The 20,338-nt window shown below is 40.1% G+C and overlaps 1 protein-coding gene and 1 long non-coding RNA gene across 3 annotated transcripts in view; both read right to left on the reverse strand.

Moving 5' to 3' along the window:
• Window positions 1-306: 306 nt before the first annotated feature.
• Window positions 307-20,338, reverse strand: part of Fas (Fas cell surface death receptor) — a 31,928-nt gene continuing 11,896 nt past the window's right edge. The window contains exons 2-10 of one of the 2 annotated variants that reach the window (XM_048438867.3): window positions 19,205-19,282; window positions 12,257-12,392; window positions 6,769-6,906; window positions 4,853-4,961; window positions 4,191-4,252; window positions 3,983-4,042; window positions 3,456-3,520; window positions 2,130-2,154; window positions 307-1,439 (exon numbers count right to left, since the gene is read on the reverse strand). In XM_048438867.3, coding sequence (XP_048294824.3) covers window positions 1,123-1,439; window positions 2,130-2,154; window positions 3,456-3,520; window positions 3,983-4,042; window positions 4,191-4,252; window positions 4,853-4,961; window positions 6,769-6,906; window positions 12,257-12,392; window positions 19,205-19,282 — 990 coding nt within the window. In that variant the 3' untranslated portion in view covers window positions 307-1,122. The remainder of the gene's footprint in view (window positions 1,440-2,129; window positions 2,155-3,455; window positions 3,521-3,982; window positions 4,043-4,190; window positions 4,253-4,852; window positions 4,962-6,768; window positions 6,907-12,256; window positions 12,393-19,204; window positions 19,283-20,338) is intronic. The other variant, XM_048438868.3, reaches the window with a different exon arrangement.
• On the reverse strand, window positions 17,669-19,197 carry LOC146893634 (uncharacterized). The gene is made up of 2 exons (XR_015003278.2): window positions 18,895-19,197; window positions 17,669-18,802 (listed from the first exon to the last, which is right to left on the reverse strand). It is a non-coding gene; the product is annotated as an uncharacterized LOC146893634 (long non-coding RNA).

The raw sequence follows: 20,338 nt of genomic DNA on the forward strand, positions 1-20,338 counted from the left end.
ATTTTTGTCCCCACCACTGGTGGTGTAGGCATGAGTCCATAACATGCCTTAACCCACCCCTAGAAAAGTAATGTAGCTCTCCTATCAGGTTAAAATTTCCAAGGCAGTTGTGTTTTTTTGGGGGGGGACCATTATTTCTTTAGAAAAGTTTCCAGGTTTAGGAGTGATAAGTTTGTATCCAGTTGAACAAGGAAAAACTGAGAGGTAGTGAGGCTGGAGTAATACACTCCTATTTTTTTTTTTTAAAAAAAAGCACTGAGAAACAAGCAAATTATTTTGAAAATATAAAGTGATATATAAATAGAATATATTCAATAATTCAGATTTATTCTACATTTCCCACACAAATTTACATCAGAAATATTACTTCATAAACCCCAATGGTCTGCACAAAAAGAAATCTTTGAAACAGAACCTTATTAAATTCTACATTTAAATACACATGCAAACTTTGCATGTGTATGTTCTAAGGATGGCTAGCCAAGTCTCTGCATATGGTAAAACCTCTAAGATTATCTTGGACTTGGATTGGGACAAAGCAACCTTTACAGTGTGTGTGACTTTATAGCCAATCTCCTGCCTTCTATGGCCGTGGAGCAGGATGATCCACTACAGGCCAGCACACACTATCTACACTCAAGGCTAGAGCATGATATTGAATTTATATGCTTCTGTGTAGACTTCTATGTGGGTACATAAATCACTACTGCAGCTGCTCTTGTCCCTGCCCATCCACTACATGCCTTTCAACATTACTCAAAAGAGAATCATGAAATCTTCACATTTTATAAATATATTGTCTCTACAAATGTAAGGAAACAGAAAATATTCTCAACAAAAAGCCAAACATTTATAGATTTCCATTATTAAAAATGTTCTTCTTTCTTTTTTTCCTTTTGTTATTTTTGAGACAAGGTCTTACTCTATGACCCAGGCTAGTCCGGAGCTTACTATTTTGCCCAGTCTGGTCTTGAATTCATAGCAATGCTTCTGACTCAGGCACCAGCCATAGTGCTGGTTTAAAAGATTCTCTCTCTCTCTCTCTCTCTCTCTCTCTCTCTCTCTCTCTCTCTCTCTCTCTCTAGTTGGAACTGAGGTAGCTTTCACTTGAGTCTTTGTCTTTCATTCATTTTCAATTCTGGTGTCTGCAGTTGCATTTTCAAGGTCCGTCTGGATTATGGCCTGAATTCTGTCTGCAAGAGCATAGCATTTCATTTTTCTGAGGCCTTTAATCAAAGTGCGAAACGCATCCCTCCTCCCGTGAGTTTGATACCACCGCCGAAGCAGCTGGATTTTCTGCTCAGCTGTGTGTTGGAGATTGTCATTCTTGATCTCGTCTATCATCACCTCCGACATCCCATTCTTCCGGACAAATGTCATCACTTGGTCTAAAGACATTTCTTCAGCAATATGCAGGATGTATTTATGCAAGTCAACGTCTGGAAAACAGAAAATACTCTCTGAAAATGTCTTTCTATGAGAGATTTCCATTACTGAAACCATGTTCATGTCTCCTCTCAAAATGTGGAGTACAGGTGAGTCCTATAGATGCCTAGAGAACAAGCTAGAGTCATCCTCGCAAGCTCGCTGTGGCTTCTATAGTTTACTCTCTGAGCTGGGCATACATGATATCTTTACGTCTTCTTATCTCAGTCATGAAAGCAGAAGTTGTTTTTTTAAAAAAAAAGGATCATGTCAAATGCCCCCTAGAGATGTGATAAACAGACCCACAAACCTAAAAGGTCAGTTCTTCCTATCCCTGAGTCAGAGGTCAAAGGACAGGACCAAATAAAACTGGACATGTTGTTCTAGAGGGGAAAACATGCTAACTTTCTATGGCTCCATTTGACCTGGACATCAGTTTACAGGGAGTTTTGTGATATAGCTGATTGGGAAGAAATTGTTCTTAAACCTCTCGTAATGTGCTGTCTTATCACTACCTGGTTTATTTTTAATTAAGGCTGTTATAAATTTAAACTCTTTATAGAACTGACAGTTCAAATATCAGGAAAGCCTACAATGTCTCTGAAATTTAAAGACTATTTCCCTCTAAAATCTTAGGGTCCGTTCCAGTTTAGGCTTATTCTGACAAAGCCACTTCTGTGAAATAAAATAATAGAAGGACTCACCTGGGAGATTCATTGGCATGTCTTCCTGGGAGGAATAAAACCGAGAGAGAGAGAGAGACAAATACATACTTAAATGTTATCCGATTCTTTCTAAATTCAGAAGGAAATAGAATACAATTGTCTAGTGTGTATATATATATATGTACATATACATATATAGTATATGTATATATAATATACACATGTGTATGTACATGAATTTAGAAAATTAGACTTTTTGGTTAAGATGAGTTCTTTCAATCATTCAATTTTGATCCTAAAAGATTCCATCCTCCTGTGGTAGATTCTATCTAGCATTAGTGCCATGGCTAGCTAAAGAGAGCCATACTGTGGCCATTAAGTGAACTTTAAGAGCAGAACCTTGGCTGGAGTTTGGAATCTGAGTCCCACACTTTGATTAATAGCATTTCTGGAGGGAAAATAGCAAGGTGAAACATGGTGCTTTGTACATCCCTTTTCCAGCTCTCACTGGCAGACTTCCAAGCTCTTTCATTGCTCCTTATAGCATTTGTGTAAAGCCTTGGAAGGGTTTATTTGATTCTGGAAATACCTCTTGTGAGCTTGCCTTCAGAAATTCAACTTTTTTCAGCCAGCTTCGTAATATGCTTTGAGACTGTTTAAAACTACTTATTCAGCCTGTTTCCTTACTGCTTCTACTTAACCACCTTTAAGAAAGCAATCCAACCAATCCAGCTACGCCTTGGCCTTCCCGAGTAATCAGTATTTTTTTTTTTTTACAAGCTAACTTTAATCTTAAAGTGGGCTCCTTAATCATGTCCCCGTCCAGATAAAGTTTGTGTGCATGAGTGCTGAAATGACTCAGTCTAACACCGTTCCCTGGCAGCAGCCAGTTAGACTGCCATCAACCCCAACAAACATCCACTGTAAATGCTGAAGGCAACGTGTAAATTCAGGGTGAAAAAAATCTGCTTTTGGTTTGGAGTGTCCCTTTGGGTTACTAGGGGTCCCAGACAACTTCTTCCCTTGGAAAACTCTGGTAAAAGAGTCTTTAACACCAAGTTTTATGTTTCTTTACAATCATGCTTTCTTGTTCTGCCTAACAGATAGAGCACATGGTCTCTTTGAGAAAGAAGTGGACAGGTCAGAACAGGCCCCATCTTGACTCAAACGACTATAGAGTTAGACGCTTTTATGTAGCACCCCACAAAAACTTACTAATAAGTTCACTGCTGTTGTGTTAGGTTTTTATTACTGTTGCTCTAACCTGTGCATGGACAAACACATATTTGTTTTAAAGAAAGTACCAATATTTGTTTGTTTGCTTTTTTGTTTTTTAAGAAAGCCAATGCAACTTTGCATACTCACAGAATTTGCAGTCCCAGACTCAGGGTCACCATGAGGTTTTCTCCAATACCTCCAATATAAAAGCCCTGAAAGATCAAAGAGACCACTGTGAGGATCAGATGCTATTCTGATAGGAAATCCTCACACTAAAAGGGGTTGAGGAGACAGCTTCATGTTCCCCCAAAGAAGGAAAAATTAGAAGATTCTGAGTCCCTGAAAGTTGATGTATCTTCTCCTCGCTAGGCTTCAAGGTGATTTTCTAGAATAACAATGATGAGACCCAGCTTTCCCTTAACTTTTGACATTCTGAAGTAATTTTTGGACAAAGCATGTTGAAGTTAAAGACACAAAATAAGAAAGAGAAAGCAAAACATAAATAAACATAAAAATCAAATAAACATTAAAGTAAATGGTTTATTGAGGGAGGGCAGCCCCAGAGAAGGTCAGTTGTTGTCACACTCTCCCCAGCTTTCTGTGCTTTCTCAGTGGGCACAGCGGCTACTTCCTATGTCATTTCAACTTACCGTTTAAACAAAAAGAGGACTTACCAAACAATATTCCCAAAACGAGGACGACGATGCACGGCCATAGGAAATGATATCTGGTACCTGTGGTTGGGAATATTGGACATTTTATATGAAATTAAACAGCTTTTAAGATGAAGTGAAGCTTTTTTCTCTCAATCAATAACAAACCAATAAGCTTTTATTCTGACGTGATGATAGGGATGTTAAAAAAAAATAAGCAAATGATTACTTTCTTGCTTGCATTTGGTGTTGCTGGTTGATGTGCACCTCTCAAGGATTCCGTGTTCACACCTAGGGGGAAAAGGCAGAAGAAGCTTAGAAGGTCTGCATGGATTCCTTCCTATCTTGCAGTGTACATTACACATTAGGGTTCTTTTTATTTGCCTGCTCTTCTCCCGCACTTGTTTCCTCTCAGACGTTTCTAGATCACCATCAAAAGATGGCACAAGCTAAGAACTGTGATGAGTGTTTGGTTGAACGATGTTAAATCTACTTTAAGATATAGGAGCTAGAGAAATGGCTCAGTGGTTAAGAGTGCTTGTTGCCTATAGAGTGGATCAGAGAGCGGTTCCCAGAACCCACACCAAGCACCTCTAACTCCATCTCTGGGGCATCTGACAGCATCTTCTGGTCTCCCCACCATTGCATGCCTCCCAGCACCATCACCAACCTAAGCAGTCAGCAGTGTCACTTGAACAGAGTGGTTTGGGTAATGTTCAGAGACTGGAAAGTACTCAGTGATGTCTGGGGCTAATTGGTGGTAACTGAGCAAATGGAAGAGTCAAGACTGTAACTTGAGTTCCTAACTCCCACTCAGCGTGGCTCTTCTCTAGAAGGGTAGGGTCTCTCAAGTTGTAGCTAGTGTTTTAGGCACTGAATACTAAAACTTACGAGACGCAGGGATCACAGTGTTCGCAGACAGGAGCATTGCAATAGAAGTTGGATTTGCACTTGCATTTGGTATTCTGGGTCCGGGTGCAGTTTGTTTCTACTTCTAAACCTAGAAAGCCAGTTTATAAAGCATTCATTGTAGCAGCTAGTTCAAAATAAGCTATGAAAATGATGGCCAGGATTTTCATGGATTTTTTTATATCTACTGTTTATTATCAACTGTTACACAATCACACCTTTATGGCAATGTTTACTAATAAATAATGACAGTACCAGATTGAAAGGCCCAGCAATCAAGTGGAGTTGTTAGTGGACAGATAAACCAGAAAGCCAGACTGAGGTGAGATTCTCCTCTGTATGCTGTGAATATGTTTTATTACCATTGGTTAATAAAGAAACTGATTTGGCCAATACTCAGGCTGCATAGAGACAGGCAGAGGAAATCCAAGCAGAGATAGAGAGAAAAAGAAGACAGAATCTGGGAGATACCAGCCCAGCCACCAAGCAAACAAGACATGTAGAAAATGAGATAATGCCACTGCCACATGGCAATACATAGATAAATAGAAAGGGGTTAATTTAAGTTGTAAGAGCTAGCTAGTAGGAAGCCTGAGCCATTGACCAAACTGTTTGTAATTAATGTAAGTTTCTGTGTGTTTACTTGGTATTGGGAAGCTGGGAAATAAAAGCACAGTCTCCACTTACACCAGACACTCTACCATTGCTTAGATGGACCCTCCCTTTCTTTCATTGAAAACCATGAACCTTAAGTACATAGCCTAGAAACCATCATCATCATCATCATCATCATCATCATCATCATCACTGTCATGTCTAGCATGTTGGAATGCTACATGATGCTAGGCTTAAACAGACACATGTTCAGACTCGACTTGGAGATTCTGATTTAATTGAGAGTTAACATCTATGCATTAGTATTGCAATAGCTTCTTGAGCAGCTCTAGTGTACAACCAGGGTTTGGCATCATTTTTTATAGTCTGATGTAAATGCTTTATGAGAGAGAGAGAGAGAGAGAGAGAGAGAGAGAGAGCTTTAAAACTTGATACAAAGAAGTTTTTTTTATATCAAACCAAAGTATGGCTGTTGCTACTGCTTCTTTATTTTGTTTTCATCTTGGTCTTGAGAATGGATTGAAATAGCTACAAAAATTCAGGTCCCCAGATAGAATGATGTAGACTAGAGCCCCAAAGATGAGGGAATATTCTCCCCATATCTTGGGTTTCTCTGTACAGCCATGGACTGATATGGGATGTCCTTCTATATATGTGTTGTTTCTATTGGTTGATGAAAGTTGTTTGGCCAATGACTTGGCAGAGTAAAACCAGGTGGGAAATCCAAACAGAGATATAGAGAGTAGGTGAAGTCAAGGAGATATTATGCAGCTGATGAAAGAGAAAGATGTCAGATCATTACTGGTAAGCCACAGCCTTGTGGCAATACAGAGATTAATAGAAATGTATTAATTTAAGGTGGAAAAGCTAGCTAGGAATGCACCTGAGTTATTGGCCAAACAGTTGTGATTCATACAGCTTCTGTGTGGTTATTCGGGTCTGGGTGGCCTGGAAATGAAAGTGCAATCTCTTACAATGAACAAGAATCACAAGACAAGTTTAAATAGATGTGGGGAAAAATAGCTTCTATAGGTGACTTTGATTGCAACTGGTACAACTCCACTCATTGGGTTATTTTGTCTTTTGTCTCCATTTGAGAGAATTGCTGAGAAGACCCTTAAAAGAGATTACTACCTTAGGATCTGACTCCACATAACCCAGCTAACCTCATTCTGCACCCTCCTGTATGCTAGTATGGTACTAGAGTAGGTCTCGATCTCAAACTGTGTCATATGTGGTTCTGCATGATCCACACATTTTCAGTTGCTCTCTTAGATACATACCATGCTCTCCATCACAGAATGTACATCTTCTGCATTTATCAGAATAATGTTTCTTGTCCATATATTCCTTCCCTTCTTCACAGGCAGAGCAAATTGGTTTACCACCACTGGTTGTACAGTCCAAATATTTTCGTTCACCTATCATGAAGAAAAAAAAAGATATAAAGTTTTTGGAGCTGAGGCAGTCTCCATGTAAGAACATGAGAAGTATGCAAAGATGACAATAACAAATCTTAAAATCAGAGAATGATACATTAGGCTAATTATATGCAAACACCCTGGAAAAGACAAATCACTACTGGGAAAACAATCATATTGAGAGCTTTCCAAACATGAAAGGCAAAAATGTTTTCCCATAAAAAGTAGAAGAGTTAGCAACAGAAACACTGGGAGAAAAACAATCAAAGACCAAATGCTCTTTCCTGGAGAGAAGAAACTAGATAGTTTCTATCTATCTAGGTGGCTGTCCTTGGCTTCTGAGAATATGAAACAAACTCATTTAGTTCTTATTCACATTTTATCTTCCCAAATTCATAAATCCTAGTCATAAAGAATACAGTTTAAGCAAAGGAACATTGGAAATTTCTAGAAATCTCCATCAAATCTTTGATAGAGCATTTAGTGTCTAAAGCCTAAGTTTTTGTTATGTAAATCATGAAGATTTTTCTGTCATTACTATTAGAACCGTACACATGCCTTTCTATGACCAAGCATTACAGAACACTGCCTTCTGGAAATAACAACTGTTTGTTATATTAAATAATTATTGTGTGCTAAAGGATCTCTAGGAGCTGAAGGAAGTCCTGCAGAAAGCAAGACAAAAGATTAGCTTCCTGGACCTTCACCTTCTCAGACAGAGATGCTAAGTGGTAGCAAGTGCCAGTGGGTAATGAATAAAGCAAAAAGTTTTGTGAAATATACAGGGAAGTGTAGCAAACTGAATCCAAAAACACATAAAAAGAAATCATCCACCATGATCAAGTTGGCTTCATTCAAGAGATGTAGAGATGGTTCACCATATGAAAATCTATCAATGTAAGAAAAAAAAACATATAGTCATCTTATAAGATGCTGAAAAAGCATTCAACAAAAATCCAACACCACTTCATGAAAGGGTTTTGGAGAGATCAGGGATATTATCTAAACATAATAGAAGCAATATACAGCAAGCGAACAGCCAACATCAAATCAAATGGAAAGAAACTCAAAGTGATTCCACTAAAATTGGAATAAAACAAGGCTGTTCACTGTCTCCATATCTATTCAATATTGGGTTCAAAGTTCTAGCTAGAGCAATAAGACAACAAGAGATGAAGGGGATACAAATCAGAAAAAAAAGAAGTCAAACTCTCACTATTTGCAGATGATATAATAGTATATATGGACCCAAAATCTATGAGGGAACTCAGACAGCTGATAAAAAGCTTCAGTAATGTGGCAGGATTCATGATTAACTCAAAAAAAGAAAAACTGGTAGCCCTACTATATACAACTGATAAAGGGACTGAAAAAGAAATCAGAGAAACATTGCCATCTACAATAACCACAAATGACATAAAATATCTTGGGGTAGCATTAACCAAAAACGTGAAAGACCTCTGAAACAAGAACTTTAAGTTATTGAGGAAAGTAACTGAAGAAGATATCAGAAAATGGAAAGATCTCCTATGTCCTTGGATAAGTAGGATCAACATAGTAAAAATGGCAATCTTACCATAAACAACCTACAGATTTGATGCAATCCCTATCAAAATCCCAAAATCATTCTTCACAGACCTTGACAGAACAATTCTCAACTTCTTATGAAAAACAAAAAACCCAGAATAGCCAAAACAATCCTGTACAATAAAGGATCTTCTAAAGACATGACCATTCCTGACCTCAAGCTCTATTATAAATCTACAATGAAATAGAAATTGAAAATAGCTTGGTATTGTCATAAAAACAGAAAGGTGGACCAATGAAATTGAATTGAAGACCCTGATATTAATCCACACACCAATTAATACCTGATTTTTGACCAAAAAAAAGCTAAAATTATACAAAGGAAAAAAGAAAGCATCTTCAACAAATGGTGCTGGCATAACTGGATGTCGACATGTAGTAGAATGAAAATAAATCCATATCTATCCCCATGCACAAAACTAAATGGATCAAAGTCTAAATGGATCAAAGACATAATATAAATTCAACCATACTGAACCTCATTGAAGAGAAAGTAAGAAGTAGCCTTGAACACATGGGTACAGGAGACCACTTCCTAAGTATATCACCAGTAGCACAGACACTGAGAACAATAATAAGTAAATGGGACCTCCTGAAACTGTGAAGCTTCTGTAAGACAAAGGACATAGTAAATAAGACAAAATGGCAGCTTACTGAATGGGAAAAGATCTTCACCAACTCCACATTAGACAGAGTACTAATCTCCAAAATGTATAAACAACTCAAGAAACTAGACATCAAAATACCGAATAATTCAACTAAAAAATGGTGTACAGATCTAAACAGAAAATTCTCAACAGAATAATCTCAAATGGCAAAAAGACACTTAAGGAACTATTTAACATCCTTAACCAATAGGAAAACGCAAATCAAAATGACTCTGAGATACCATCTTACACCTCTAAGAATGACTAAGATCAAAAACACTAATGATAGTGTATGCTGAAGAGGATGCAGAGTTTATAAAGAGAACACTCCTCCATTGCTGGTGGGGGTACAAACTTGTAAAGCCACTTTGGAAATCAGTATGGCAGTTTCTCAGAAAATTGAAAATCAACCTACCTCAAGACCCAGCAATACCACTCTTGGGAATATATCCAAAGAATGCATACTTATACCCCAAGGACATTTTCTCAACTGTGTTCATAACATTATTATTCATAATAGCCAGAACCTGGAAACAACCCAGATGCCCCTCAACTGAAGAATGAATAAAGAAAATGTGGTACATTTACACAATGGAGTACTACTCAGCAATAAAAAACAATGACATCTTGAAATTTGCAGGCGAATAGATAGAGAAAGATAAAACAATCCTGAGTGAGGTAACCCAGACCCTGAAAAATAAACATGATAAGTGGATATCAGACATAAAGCAAAGGATAGCCAACCAATAGTTCATGACCCCAGAGAAGTTAGGTAACAAAGAGAACCCTAAGAAAGACACACATGGATCCCCCTGCAACGGGGAAATAGACAAGATCTTCTGAGAAAATTGAGATCTTGGGGATAGGGGAAGAAAGAAGGGAAGAAGGGGAGGAGGAGAAGAGAAGGGAAGGGAGGAGAAGAACATGAAGGAACAGGATGGTCTAGATGGGGGAAGGACAGAGAAGGAGAACAAGGAAAGAGATATCTTAATTGAGGGAGCAATTATGAAGTTAGCAAGAAACCTGGTACTAGGGAAATTTCCAGGAATCCACAAGGACAACCCCAGCTAAGACCCCAAGAAATAGTGGAGACAGTGCCTGAACTGGCCTTCTCCTGTGATCATATTGATGACTATCTTAATTGTCATAGAACCTGCGCCCAGGAACTGATAGAAGCAAATGCAGAGATCCGGTACGAAGCACTGGGCTGAGTTCCCAAGGTCCGGTTGAAGAGAGAGATGAGCAATAATATGAACAAAGGGATTAAGACCATGATGGTGGTACCCACAGAAGCAGCGTACCTGAACTAGTGAGAGCTCACTGACTTCAGACTGACGGCTGTGGGGGTGAGGGACCAGCATAGGACCAGACTAGGCCCTCTGAATATGGGTGACAGTTGTATGACTGTGCGGCCACTTGCAATGGCACCAGGATTTTTCCCTGGTGCTTGAACTGACTTTTTGGAGCCCATTCTCTTTGGAGGACTACCCTGCTCAGCCTAGATATAGTGGGGAGGACCTTGGCCCTGCCTCAAAGTGTTGTACTAGACTTTGTTGGCTCCCCATCAGAAGCCTTATCTTCTCTGAGGAGTGGATAGGGGTGGGGTGGGAGGAAAGTGGGGAGAGTGTGAAGAGGGGAGGGAGTGGGAACTGGGATTGGTATGTAAAAATGAGAAAAGGTTGTCTTTAAAAATAAATAAATTTAAATTTTAATAATCCATACAACTGAGAATTAGATTAGAAGTATATCAGAGATGTTGACACACTTAGGCTCTGATTGATACAGACTATTCCAGCCTTTGATCACTCCAGAATTTACATGTACAATCCTACAGAGTTGGCCATCAAAATAAAATGCCATACACACAAAACTTTCAGTTTCCAATGCATTTTGTTCCTATAAATAGCCCATTGCTGCGTCAGTGAGTAAAAACATCATGTGGGGTTCTCAACACATCTCACAATTTTCCTTCTTAAAAGTTTGCTGCAGGCATGAGATTTCCCTTTTAAAATACAAACAAGACAAAAAGTACAGTAAAAGCACACAGCTGAGATCTTTGAGAGCTTAGCATGCAAAACACATCACCTCTGTTTTAGCTTGCACTTGAAATTTTAAACATATCATCCAAAATTTCAAACTATAGATATGGGTTTCAAATTCAGAGGCTAAAGTGATTGTCTTTAGCGACTTAAAAAAAAAAAAGTAGATGATTCCCAATTGCTATTTGGAAAACGGGAGCTGTGCAGAAACTTCGGTATAAGTGGGTTGTATCATAGGGGAAACTTTCTTGCTATTCTTAGGAAAACCTAGAAAGGAAGGTGCCCCATGGAGACTGCTGGAGTCGGTCCGTACATGACCTGGGCCTGAGAAGCAGTGATGAAACCTACAAAAGCCTTCTGGAAGTCTATGACTACTGCCTGTAACCTGTAGAACAATCCTAAATGCCATCGGGCCTTAGCCTTGATTTGTAAGTAACTGTGGTCAACCCCAACGTGAAAACTGAACTTACAGAATTACATTTTCCTTATGTACCTCATGTGCCGGTACTTGAAAGAGTTTTAGTTAAAAAGTGCTCTGCATTTCAAAACACTGAAGTTTTAAAAACTTTTTGTTGCTGTTCGTTGCTTTTCTAGCATTTCTGGCTTTTCAGCCGCAAAATGCAAATGTATTTTGCAGGCTTCAGTGCCAGGACAGAGAGCTTTAGTGAGAGACTGAAGAGAGGGGCTGAGACATACAGCTGAGGGTGGAAATTCCTGGCTGAGGGAGCCCCAGAGTTAGTCAGCTCTGAGATGACAGGCTTTTAACCATCACAAATGACTCCTGCTTAGCTCCTGAGAAACAACTAAATAGATGAATCTTTACATTTTAGACATATATGCAATTTGTGTATTACATTTTTTTTTCACAAGTACCCCAGACATGTGAGATAAAGATAGAAAAAAAAACCCAAGATTTGTGTTTGGAGGATAATTTTATAGTCTTCCCCTCACCTCTTCTTTGTAATTCTATACACCATAGGATGGCCAATAGCTGTATAACTAACTGCCCAATGCATTCTTACCTGTAGGACATCTCAACCCCTTACCCCACTTCTCTGGATGTTTCGTGTGACCTACCAGGCTGGCATGGTTGACAGCAAAATTGGCCCCCATGATATAATCCTTCTGGGCAGTTAGGCTCAGTTTCACGGACATTCCTCCTCAACTTCGGCCCCTCAGAGATGCTACCAGTCTCTTGTGATTCAGCAAGCACCTGTGGAAAAAAAAACATACTAAGGATCTTAGTGATATCAGAACCAAGAGATGTGAGAAATATGTGTCACCCACCCGAAGTGACTGGATCTATGTACAGGCTTAGCAAAGTCATGCTGATGATCGTCAGGGGAGGGGCACCCTGTGGTTCTGCAGGTCCAACCACAGGTTTTTCTAGCCCACACTACAGACACAGGGAAGCCCGGCTCCACTGTTCCATGCCTGGTGATGGGGGAGGAGAAAGGGGAATCCCTTACGGTCTCTCAGTCTCAGGTTCTTCATCTCAACAGTGGAAATAATCCCTACCACACAGATCTGATGTGAGAATTAAATGGAACTATGTGTTTAAAGCTCTCAGCACAACACTGGGTACTTAAATGTTCCCTGAAAGTGACAGTATTGCTATTGTTACTATTGACATGAAGTTCTAACAACAAAATAAAGGGAAAAGTTCAAAACAAACATAGTTTGAAACCTAGTTTTCACCACCAATAGTGACTAACTTTTCTGTGCCTTAATTTCCTTATATGTTAATGAGATTAGTATTTTCTGTCTTTGAATGTTAATCGTGAAGATGAAAGTGGTCACTTCTATCAGACTTGATACTTAATCAGAGCATGTCTATGCTTCCTTCTTGCTACCCAACACAGAATCAAAGTTTTGATCAATGTCAGATCAATGTTTTACTGTTGACCAAGGATACAATAAACTTCCCATTAAATCCATATGGGTCTCTTCACCTTGTTCAAGAAATATATACATATATATGTTTTCATTATGGAGAATGAATCTTTAAATCTATTTTAATTGTTTTCTCCTGAAGATATAAACTCCAAATAAATGGTTCCAAATAAAGTTATGTCCATTTTTTTAATTAATTAATTAATTGCTAGGTATAGAATTGGAGTTTCTTGCGGGGGAGGCAAAAATATGTATTGAAGCAACTTAGAGGTGACACCTGCATGATTCCTTTCTCAGGATTTCTAAGTATATTTTACCCCTCTGAGGTAGTTTAAATAAGAATGACCTTGTAGATTCATATATTTGGAGACTTAGTCATCAGGGAGGGATAGCATTTGAAAGAATTAGGAAGTGTGGCCCGGTTTGGAGTAAGTGTATCACTGCAGGTAGGCTTTCAGGCTTCAGAAACCCAAGAGAGGACCCGTAGCTTTCTTTTCCTGCTGCCTGCATTTCCCGAAATAGAGTTTCAGTTTCGTCTCCATTACCAGGTCTGCCTGAGTGCCGCCATGCTTCCCACCATGATGACAGGAAACTAAACCTCTGAAACTGTAAGCCAGCCCTAATTAAATGCTTTCCTTTGTAAGAGTTGCCATGGTCATGGTGTCTCTTCACAGCAAGAGAAGGCTAAGACACCCTCTAAACATAAATGTACGTCACTCCTTCTATGGATGATGTATAGAGAGCATTATATATCAACCTTCAAATTTTTTGAGATACTGCTTTTGAATTTGGTTGTCTCAAGATCATTTTCTAGGGTTTCCTGGTACATGATGGAGTGGGAGCTGTTTGTGTAGTTAGCTGTTTTGGTGTTTCTGAGCCAAGAGAATTTAATGATCTTTAGTCACTGCCATAGAAGCCCCCAAGTTCCTCTCATCCTGTCCTTTCTCATCAGTAAAGGCTATGACCCCTTCAGGTCAAGACTACCGTGGGACCTCTGACTGAAGAAGCAGGAAGGAAGCAGTGAAGTGGCCCAGATTTTCTTCTTGGAAGGATGTGTCTAAAGATGCATTTCTGCCATGCAAACTTCTAATAGTGACATCAAAATATCAGAACACATTTGACTTGTCAGGAGTTTCTCACCAGTGAAAGATACAGTTAGAATGCGTCTAAAATTTTCCAACTCCTTGTACTGTGTTCTTTCCCTTGTACTCAGAGGTGAGTAAACTTAACGTAGAACACGACTGACTTGCAAACTTGAGCAACTATCTGTAAAGGACAATAGGACCTGCTGCAAAGAGGAGAAGCCTTGAGCCTAAATATGCTGGCATCGCCCCCAAAGTATTGCCAACGCAACCCAACAGACATTTGTTAAGTCAAGTTCTGATAACATAAATATAAATACAATCGATTATTAATGGAAAATAGGTAAGTTCCCAGAGGCAGATTTGCATATGAATTTGTGCTTTAAAGCAAAATAATATGCAGGGATGTTTCACAGTTCATTTTTGCGTGACTTATTTTTTTTTAACTTTTGTGGTGCTGAGGATTGAACTGAGGACCTTATGGATGTCAAGCGTGTTACCAGCCACTAAGCTCCACCCGCAATCTACTGCATTTAAAACACACTCAAGCCAGGCAGTGGTGGCACTCGCCTTTAATCCCAGCACTCAGGAGGCAGAGATAGGCAGATCTCTGAGTTCAAGGCCAGCCTGAACTATAAGAGTTAGTTCCAGGACAGGCCCTAAAGCTACAGAGAAACCCTGTCTCAAAAAACAAAACAACAACAAAACAAAACAAACAAACAAAAAAAACACTCAAATCTGTCTCTTTTCCTAAGACATTTTTAATATGAAAGCTTACATAAACTATATTTAATGGCATCAACTTTTCTTTTCAGAAAGGCTATATCTGTCTCTTGCTTTCTCAGTAACCAAAGACTGTGTACTGGTCCAGTCCATGCCAAGTTCTCTTTCAGACTGTATCCATCTGCTATGGTGGCAGAACTGGGGACACTAGGGAATAGTAATTTATTTGGAAATATATCAAAGGATTAATTGTTCAAATAAGAGAGGTTTTGCACAAAAGTCATTGAAATTTTTATGACTCCTCACTCTCTGACTGTGTCAAACTCATGCTGGTCAATGAGTGATAAATTATTCAGTTTGGCATTTCAGGAATTAGCAACACATGAAAATTCTCAAAATAGGACTGGCAGATGATGGCTCAGTTGGTAGGTGCTTGTGATGCAGCCATGAAGACTCAACTTGGACCCTCCAAAAACCACGCATTGGGGAAATAGAGACAAGGTGATTACTGGGACTTGCAGTTCAGCTCCCCTAGGTGAATCAGTAAATGCCCAGATTCAGTGAAAAAAGCTTTTCTTAAGAAAATAAGGTGAAGAGTAATTGCAGGAGATACCAAATGTTGACCTTCAACCTCCCCACACATACTCACGACATACATGTGGAGGGATTTGATACGGGAGGGTGGAGAATTCTCTAATCAGGAAAATACCTCAGGGGCTAGAAGCAATCAATAAATCCTACTGGCAACAATAATCAAAACTGAGTCAAAACGACTACCAGAGGAGGGGTGATTCCTTTCTGCCCTCGGCCATGTGGGCTGCTGTAAAGAGTAACGTTGGTGTTGAGTCAAACTTGCTTTTCTTTTCTGTCAATTCTGGCTTTTTAGTAAAAACAAGAAAATGACACAGATTGAAACTCAGAGAGAGGGCATTTGTAGGGTTGGGGCTAGCCCAAACAGAGAAATCTAAAGCACTCAAGCTTCATGCCCAAGTGTGTATATGTGCATGCGCCCTGTGGAACCAGAGCTTGTCCTTGGTATGAAAATTTTAACCGACATCTGAGAGAAACTATATGTGCAGGTCCTCAATTCCTAGCATGAATGGTTAAGTAGCCGGAACAGAAGGACAGAAATCCAAACATTTATGGATTGCTGCCACTAATACCTTTCCCAGAAAAGGATACGTATATTATGCCATTTGGAGATTTCTAAAGGAAATGTACCTCTCGCCCCTACTTCACCCAAGTTACTAGGGATTCTGTGGCCTCACATTCAAGGTCTACTGGGCTACAAAGTGAATTCAGTGCTAGCTTGGCAACTTTATGAGACCATCGCAAAATAAAAGGGTGGCTCTTGTTTCTAAAGGAGGACTGGGAATGGAGACCAGGTACAAACTGGTAGCAAACAGGCCTAGCATGTCTGAGTACTTTCCTAGGACCAAGGGCAGGGAATCATTTTCCAAACTACATTCAGAATCTAAGAAATGTAAAATTCGTAATCAAGATGAGTAAAGAGACTACAATCTCTAGAGCTGTCCCGGCAGCAACCTCACAGAGTTGATTTCTTCAGGAAATGTTCCTGATTTCCGACACCAACTGACTATGTCAGGTGCCAAAAAGATGGTCTGAAGTGCCTCTCCTGACTGTTTCCAGAGGTGAGGCAAGCCACACTCCACACCTTGCATTTAAAAACTTTGGCATTTAAAAACTCATCTTTGCGGAATGCAATGTGTTTGGTCAAAACCATCACCGCAGCTTCCTAATACCCCTTTATACAAAGAGTCTAGAATGTTATAGTTGGGAGCCTCATCCCAGCACCTGGCACCCATCCTTGGAATACTGGGCAGGAACTCCTTTTCAAGCTCCCTCCCCTGGGAGTTGCCTTAGTCCAAACTCCACCTCAGAGAAAGCCCAAATGGTAATCCCTTCCCAGGGAAGGTCAAGACCACTCCCACAGGCTACTTAAATTGCCCCCCCACCCCAAAGAATGTACATGCGTTCTCTGGGTTTTGTGTGGTCTCCCCTTCTCTCTCTCTCTCTCTTCCCTTTGCCATGATTTCCCAGTGCCACCCAGAAGCATTGCATTAAACATGGGCATCTTTTATTTGGTCTGAATTGGTCTGATTGTAGTTATTTGCATCGGTGAAGAGGATCGTTTAAGAAATATTCATAACACAATGATCTAACTGAAATAGTTTAGGTATGATAGGGCAGGAATTCCACACAAATCTAAATGTTCTGGTTTTTTTGTTTTTGTTTTTGTTTTTGAGAAACAGATAAAAACATAAAAAATGTTAAAGATGGGAAAAGTAGGTAAATTATGGCAAATGACAGGAGGGGAAAGAGGGAAATACAAGCTTGCTAAATACCTTCCTTCCTAAGTAAGATATTTTAGAGCAAGAGAAGTCCTGGTATTACAGTCTATTGAAAGAAGTATTAAGTAAACAAAGGCACTGTTATGTACCTACCGTGTGTCACGCATTGTCTGGTAGATGCCTGAGAACTAGCCAGTGGAAAGAAAGATAAATTCTCTCTCTCAGACTTGTTTATATAGAAGTGAATGCATTTGTCACCAGGGAAGTGTGTGTGAGCACATGCAGATGGGTGGAGCTGTTAGGTTTAAAGAACTGGCTGTGTCAGCCCTCAGATCAGATGCATAAGTCACCAACCAGAAAATCTGCATCTCAAGTCCCAAAACAGTCTGGGGGCAGAAATCTGTCTTACTGAGGAGCTGAGCAGGCTGGTGTTCATTTATTAAAGCACTCAACAAACTGGACAAGGTCTACTTACAATCTGGAGGGTTAGTTGCTTTATTCAGTGTATATCAATTTGAATGTTCATCTTAGGACACATGCAGAATGACTGACCAATGCTCTCAGTGTAAGCTGACATAAATATGAACTATCTCCAGAGAAGAAACACTGAAGAAAGAAGGAAGTGCTATATGTTCGTCAGGGAGAAATCCTACTATACAAATAAGTAAAGGGAGCTAAGAGGCATTGGGAATTTGAGGACTTGGGGCATATTCATTAAGAAAAAGTAATCTCGAGTAGGAGAAAACCAACTAATTTTATTCTGCTAAAAGTAAATAATAATCAGACGACTCTTAATGATATATTGCTATACTGATTGGTCAGTGCCTCACTCAACCCTCATCAGAGAAGCTTCTTCTTGCAGGGTATGGGAATTAATACAGAGACCCACGACTGGACAATGTTCAGAGCATGAGAGACTTAGCATTAGAGCACTTAGTCCTAAATGGGATATCTTTATCAAACCCTGTCCCTCGAGGCCCAGAGACCTATGTGGAAGAGGAGGCAGAAAGATTGTAAGAGCCAGAGGAGGTGGGTCACTTCAAGGAATCAGTGTCTTCCAAACACAACAGGAGTGATGAATGTATGAACTCACAGAGAACACAACAGGAGTGATGAATGTATGAACTCACAGAGAACACACAAAGACCTGCACAGGTTCAAGACAGATGGGGTCCCATCACTGAGAGGAGGAAGTGGACACTGACTCCCGCGCTTAACCAGGAAACTGTTTGCAATGGATACCACTGGCAAAGGGGAAATCAGTTTTCTAAGACAGAGTGTTGCTGAGTTTCTCAACCACATTCGAGGGCAGGTCCTAACCCCAGGGCTAGTTAACCAGCACAAAATGAACTCCATGCTTTTTGTGGCTTCTTGTTCAATTTGGGCATTTATTTCTTCTTCTTCTTCTTCTTCTTCTTCTTCTTCTTCTTCTTCTTCTTCTTCTTCTTCTTCTTCTTCTTCTTCTTCTTCTCCTTCTTCTTTTTGCTTATTTATTTTAATTTTCATTTTTGTGTTTTTGTGGGAGGTTCTTCTTATTTGGTTTCGGTTTTGGTTTTGTTTGTTTTTAAGAGAGAGAGATCATAGAGTTGGGTGTGTAGGGAGATGGGGAGGACCTGGAAGAGGGAAATACGATCAAAATATATCAAATGAAAAAGAAAAAATTTTTAATAAAATATAAAAAGTAGGACACTGAGAAGTTACAGACCTAATGATGTATAAGGGACAGTCACATTCGGGACTGGCTCTCTAGGGCTCCTGGCCTAGGGAAGAATCCCTTTGGTACTCACAGCCACATAGGGATCATGTGTATCATGCTGCATTCACAAACAAGCCTGGAATGTCAACTAGAAAGGCATCATGGCATCTGCTCAGCTTCAAGCCAGATTTTAACAGTGAGCCTCCTTCAGGCTAAAGACAGGTCATCAGTAAGATACAAGCACTGTTCTCGCCATGGACCAGAACTTGGGTCCCACTATCTAAGTGTAGCAGCTCACAGGCCCCTGTTACTTCAGTACCGGGAGATGTGTTGCCCTCCTCTGGCCTCCATGGGCTCCTCTGCACTCATGTCCACACGTCCACTCGCCTTCGCACAACTAAAAATAAAATCAATCTTTTAAAAATACTATCGAGTTGAATGTTTCATTACCTATAAATTTTAATGTTCCCTGAAAACCAGAAATTTGTTTCTCTCTCTCTCTCTCTCTCTCTCTCTCTGGTTTTTAGAGACAGTCCCTCTTCTTTTCTGAATTCCTTGTGACCATGTAATGTGAGAGCACACCCCCCTTATTTACACTCCCGCATGACACCCCCTGGTCCTTTTTTACAAAACTCATTAACATCTATTACCTCTTGAGTTTACAGTAAAGCATTCTAAGACTCATCCTGACTTAGCTGGAGATGAAGCAGAGCACAGCGCTTGAGAAACGACTTTCCCAGAAGCCCAAATTTAGCAGTGGTGAACAAAGGACTCCAGCCAGGCACTTCGGCTCCAAATCTGGGCTGGGCCCTCATGCTTTTTTGTGAGGATTTCCTTAGTTACTTTTGCTTCATTTAGGCACAGGAACAATTATTTTCAGACAATTCTGAACAAAATTCAGCAAGTTAGTTTTATGCGCATCCTCCAAAACACACACTGGGAGAAAGAGAAGGATTTTGAAAGGGTTTCTCTCAGACCTTAAATTCACCCTCAAGCATCCAGCCTGGTGGCAGAGGCAGGGAGCAGTGTAGACCGACCACTAAAGCCAGGGTTAGCAGGGAGGGTGAGGCTAGTCAGTCCACCTCAGTTTGCCTGTCCTCCGTCCAAGTGGGGCAGCATTTGGATGAACAGCCATGGCTATGAAGCAGTGTCTGGCACAGGTGTGGATCTGGAACGCGGACACCTGAGTCTTCACATTTGTCCCCAGAAGAAAGGATTGTGAGCATCTGTCCCTGTTACCAGATGGTGAGAAGCAGAGACCACTGGGCATTTCCTTGTCCCTCGGCGTCATAAGAAACTGTCTTCCCGTTGCTCTCAAGCTCTCAAACAGAAGACATGCTACAGGGGTGAGTACACTCACAAGACCCAGCGCCTGCCCCATGTCACCGGCTAGGACAGGCTCTCCACACCGTCCCAGGAAAGGAGTGGCGGCACTCAAGAAGCAACAGGGCAA

The sequence above is a fragment of the Myodes glareolus genome, chromosome 7 (genome assembly GCF_982192425.1).
Source record: "Myodes glareolus chromosome 7, mMyoGla1.1, whole genome shotgun sequence".
Taxonomy (NCBI): domain Eukaryota; kingdom Metazoa; phylum Chordata; class Mammalia; order Rodentia; family Cricetidae; genus Myodes; species Myodes glareolus.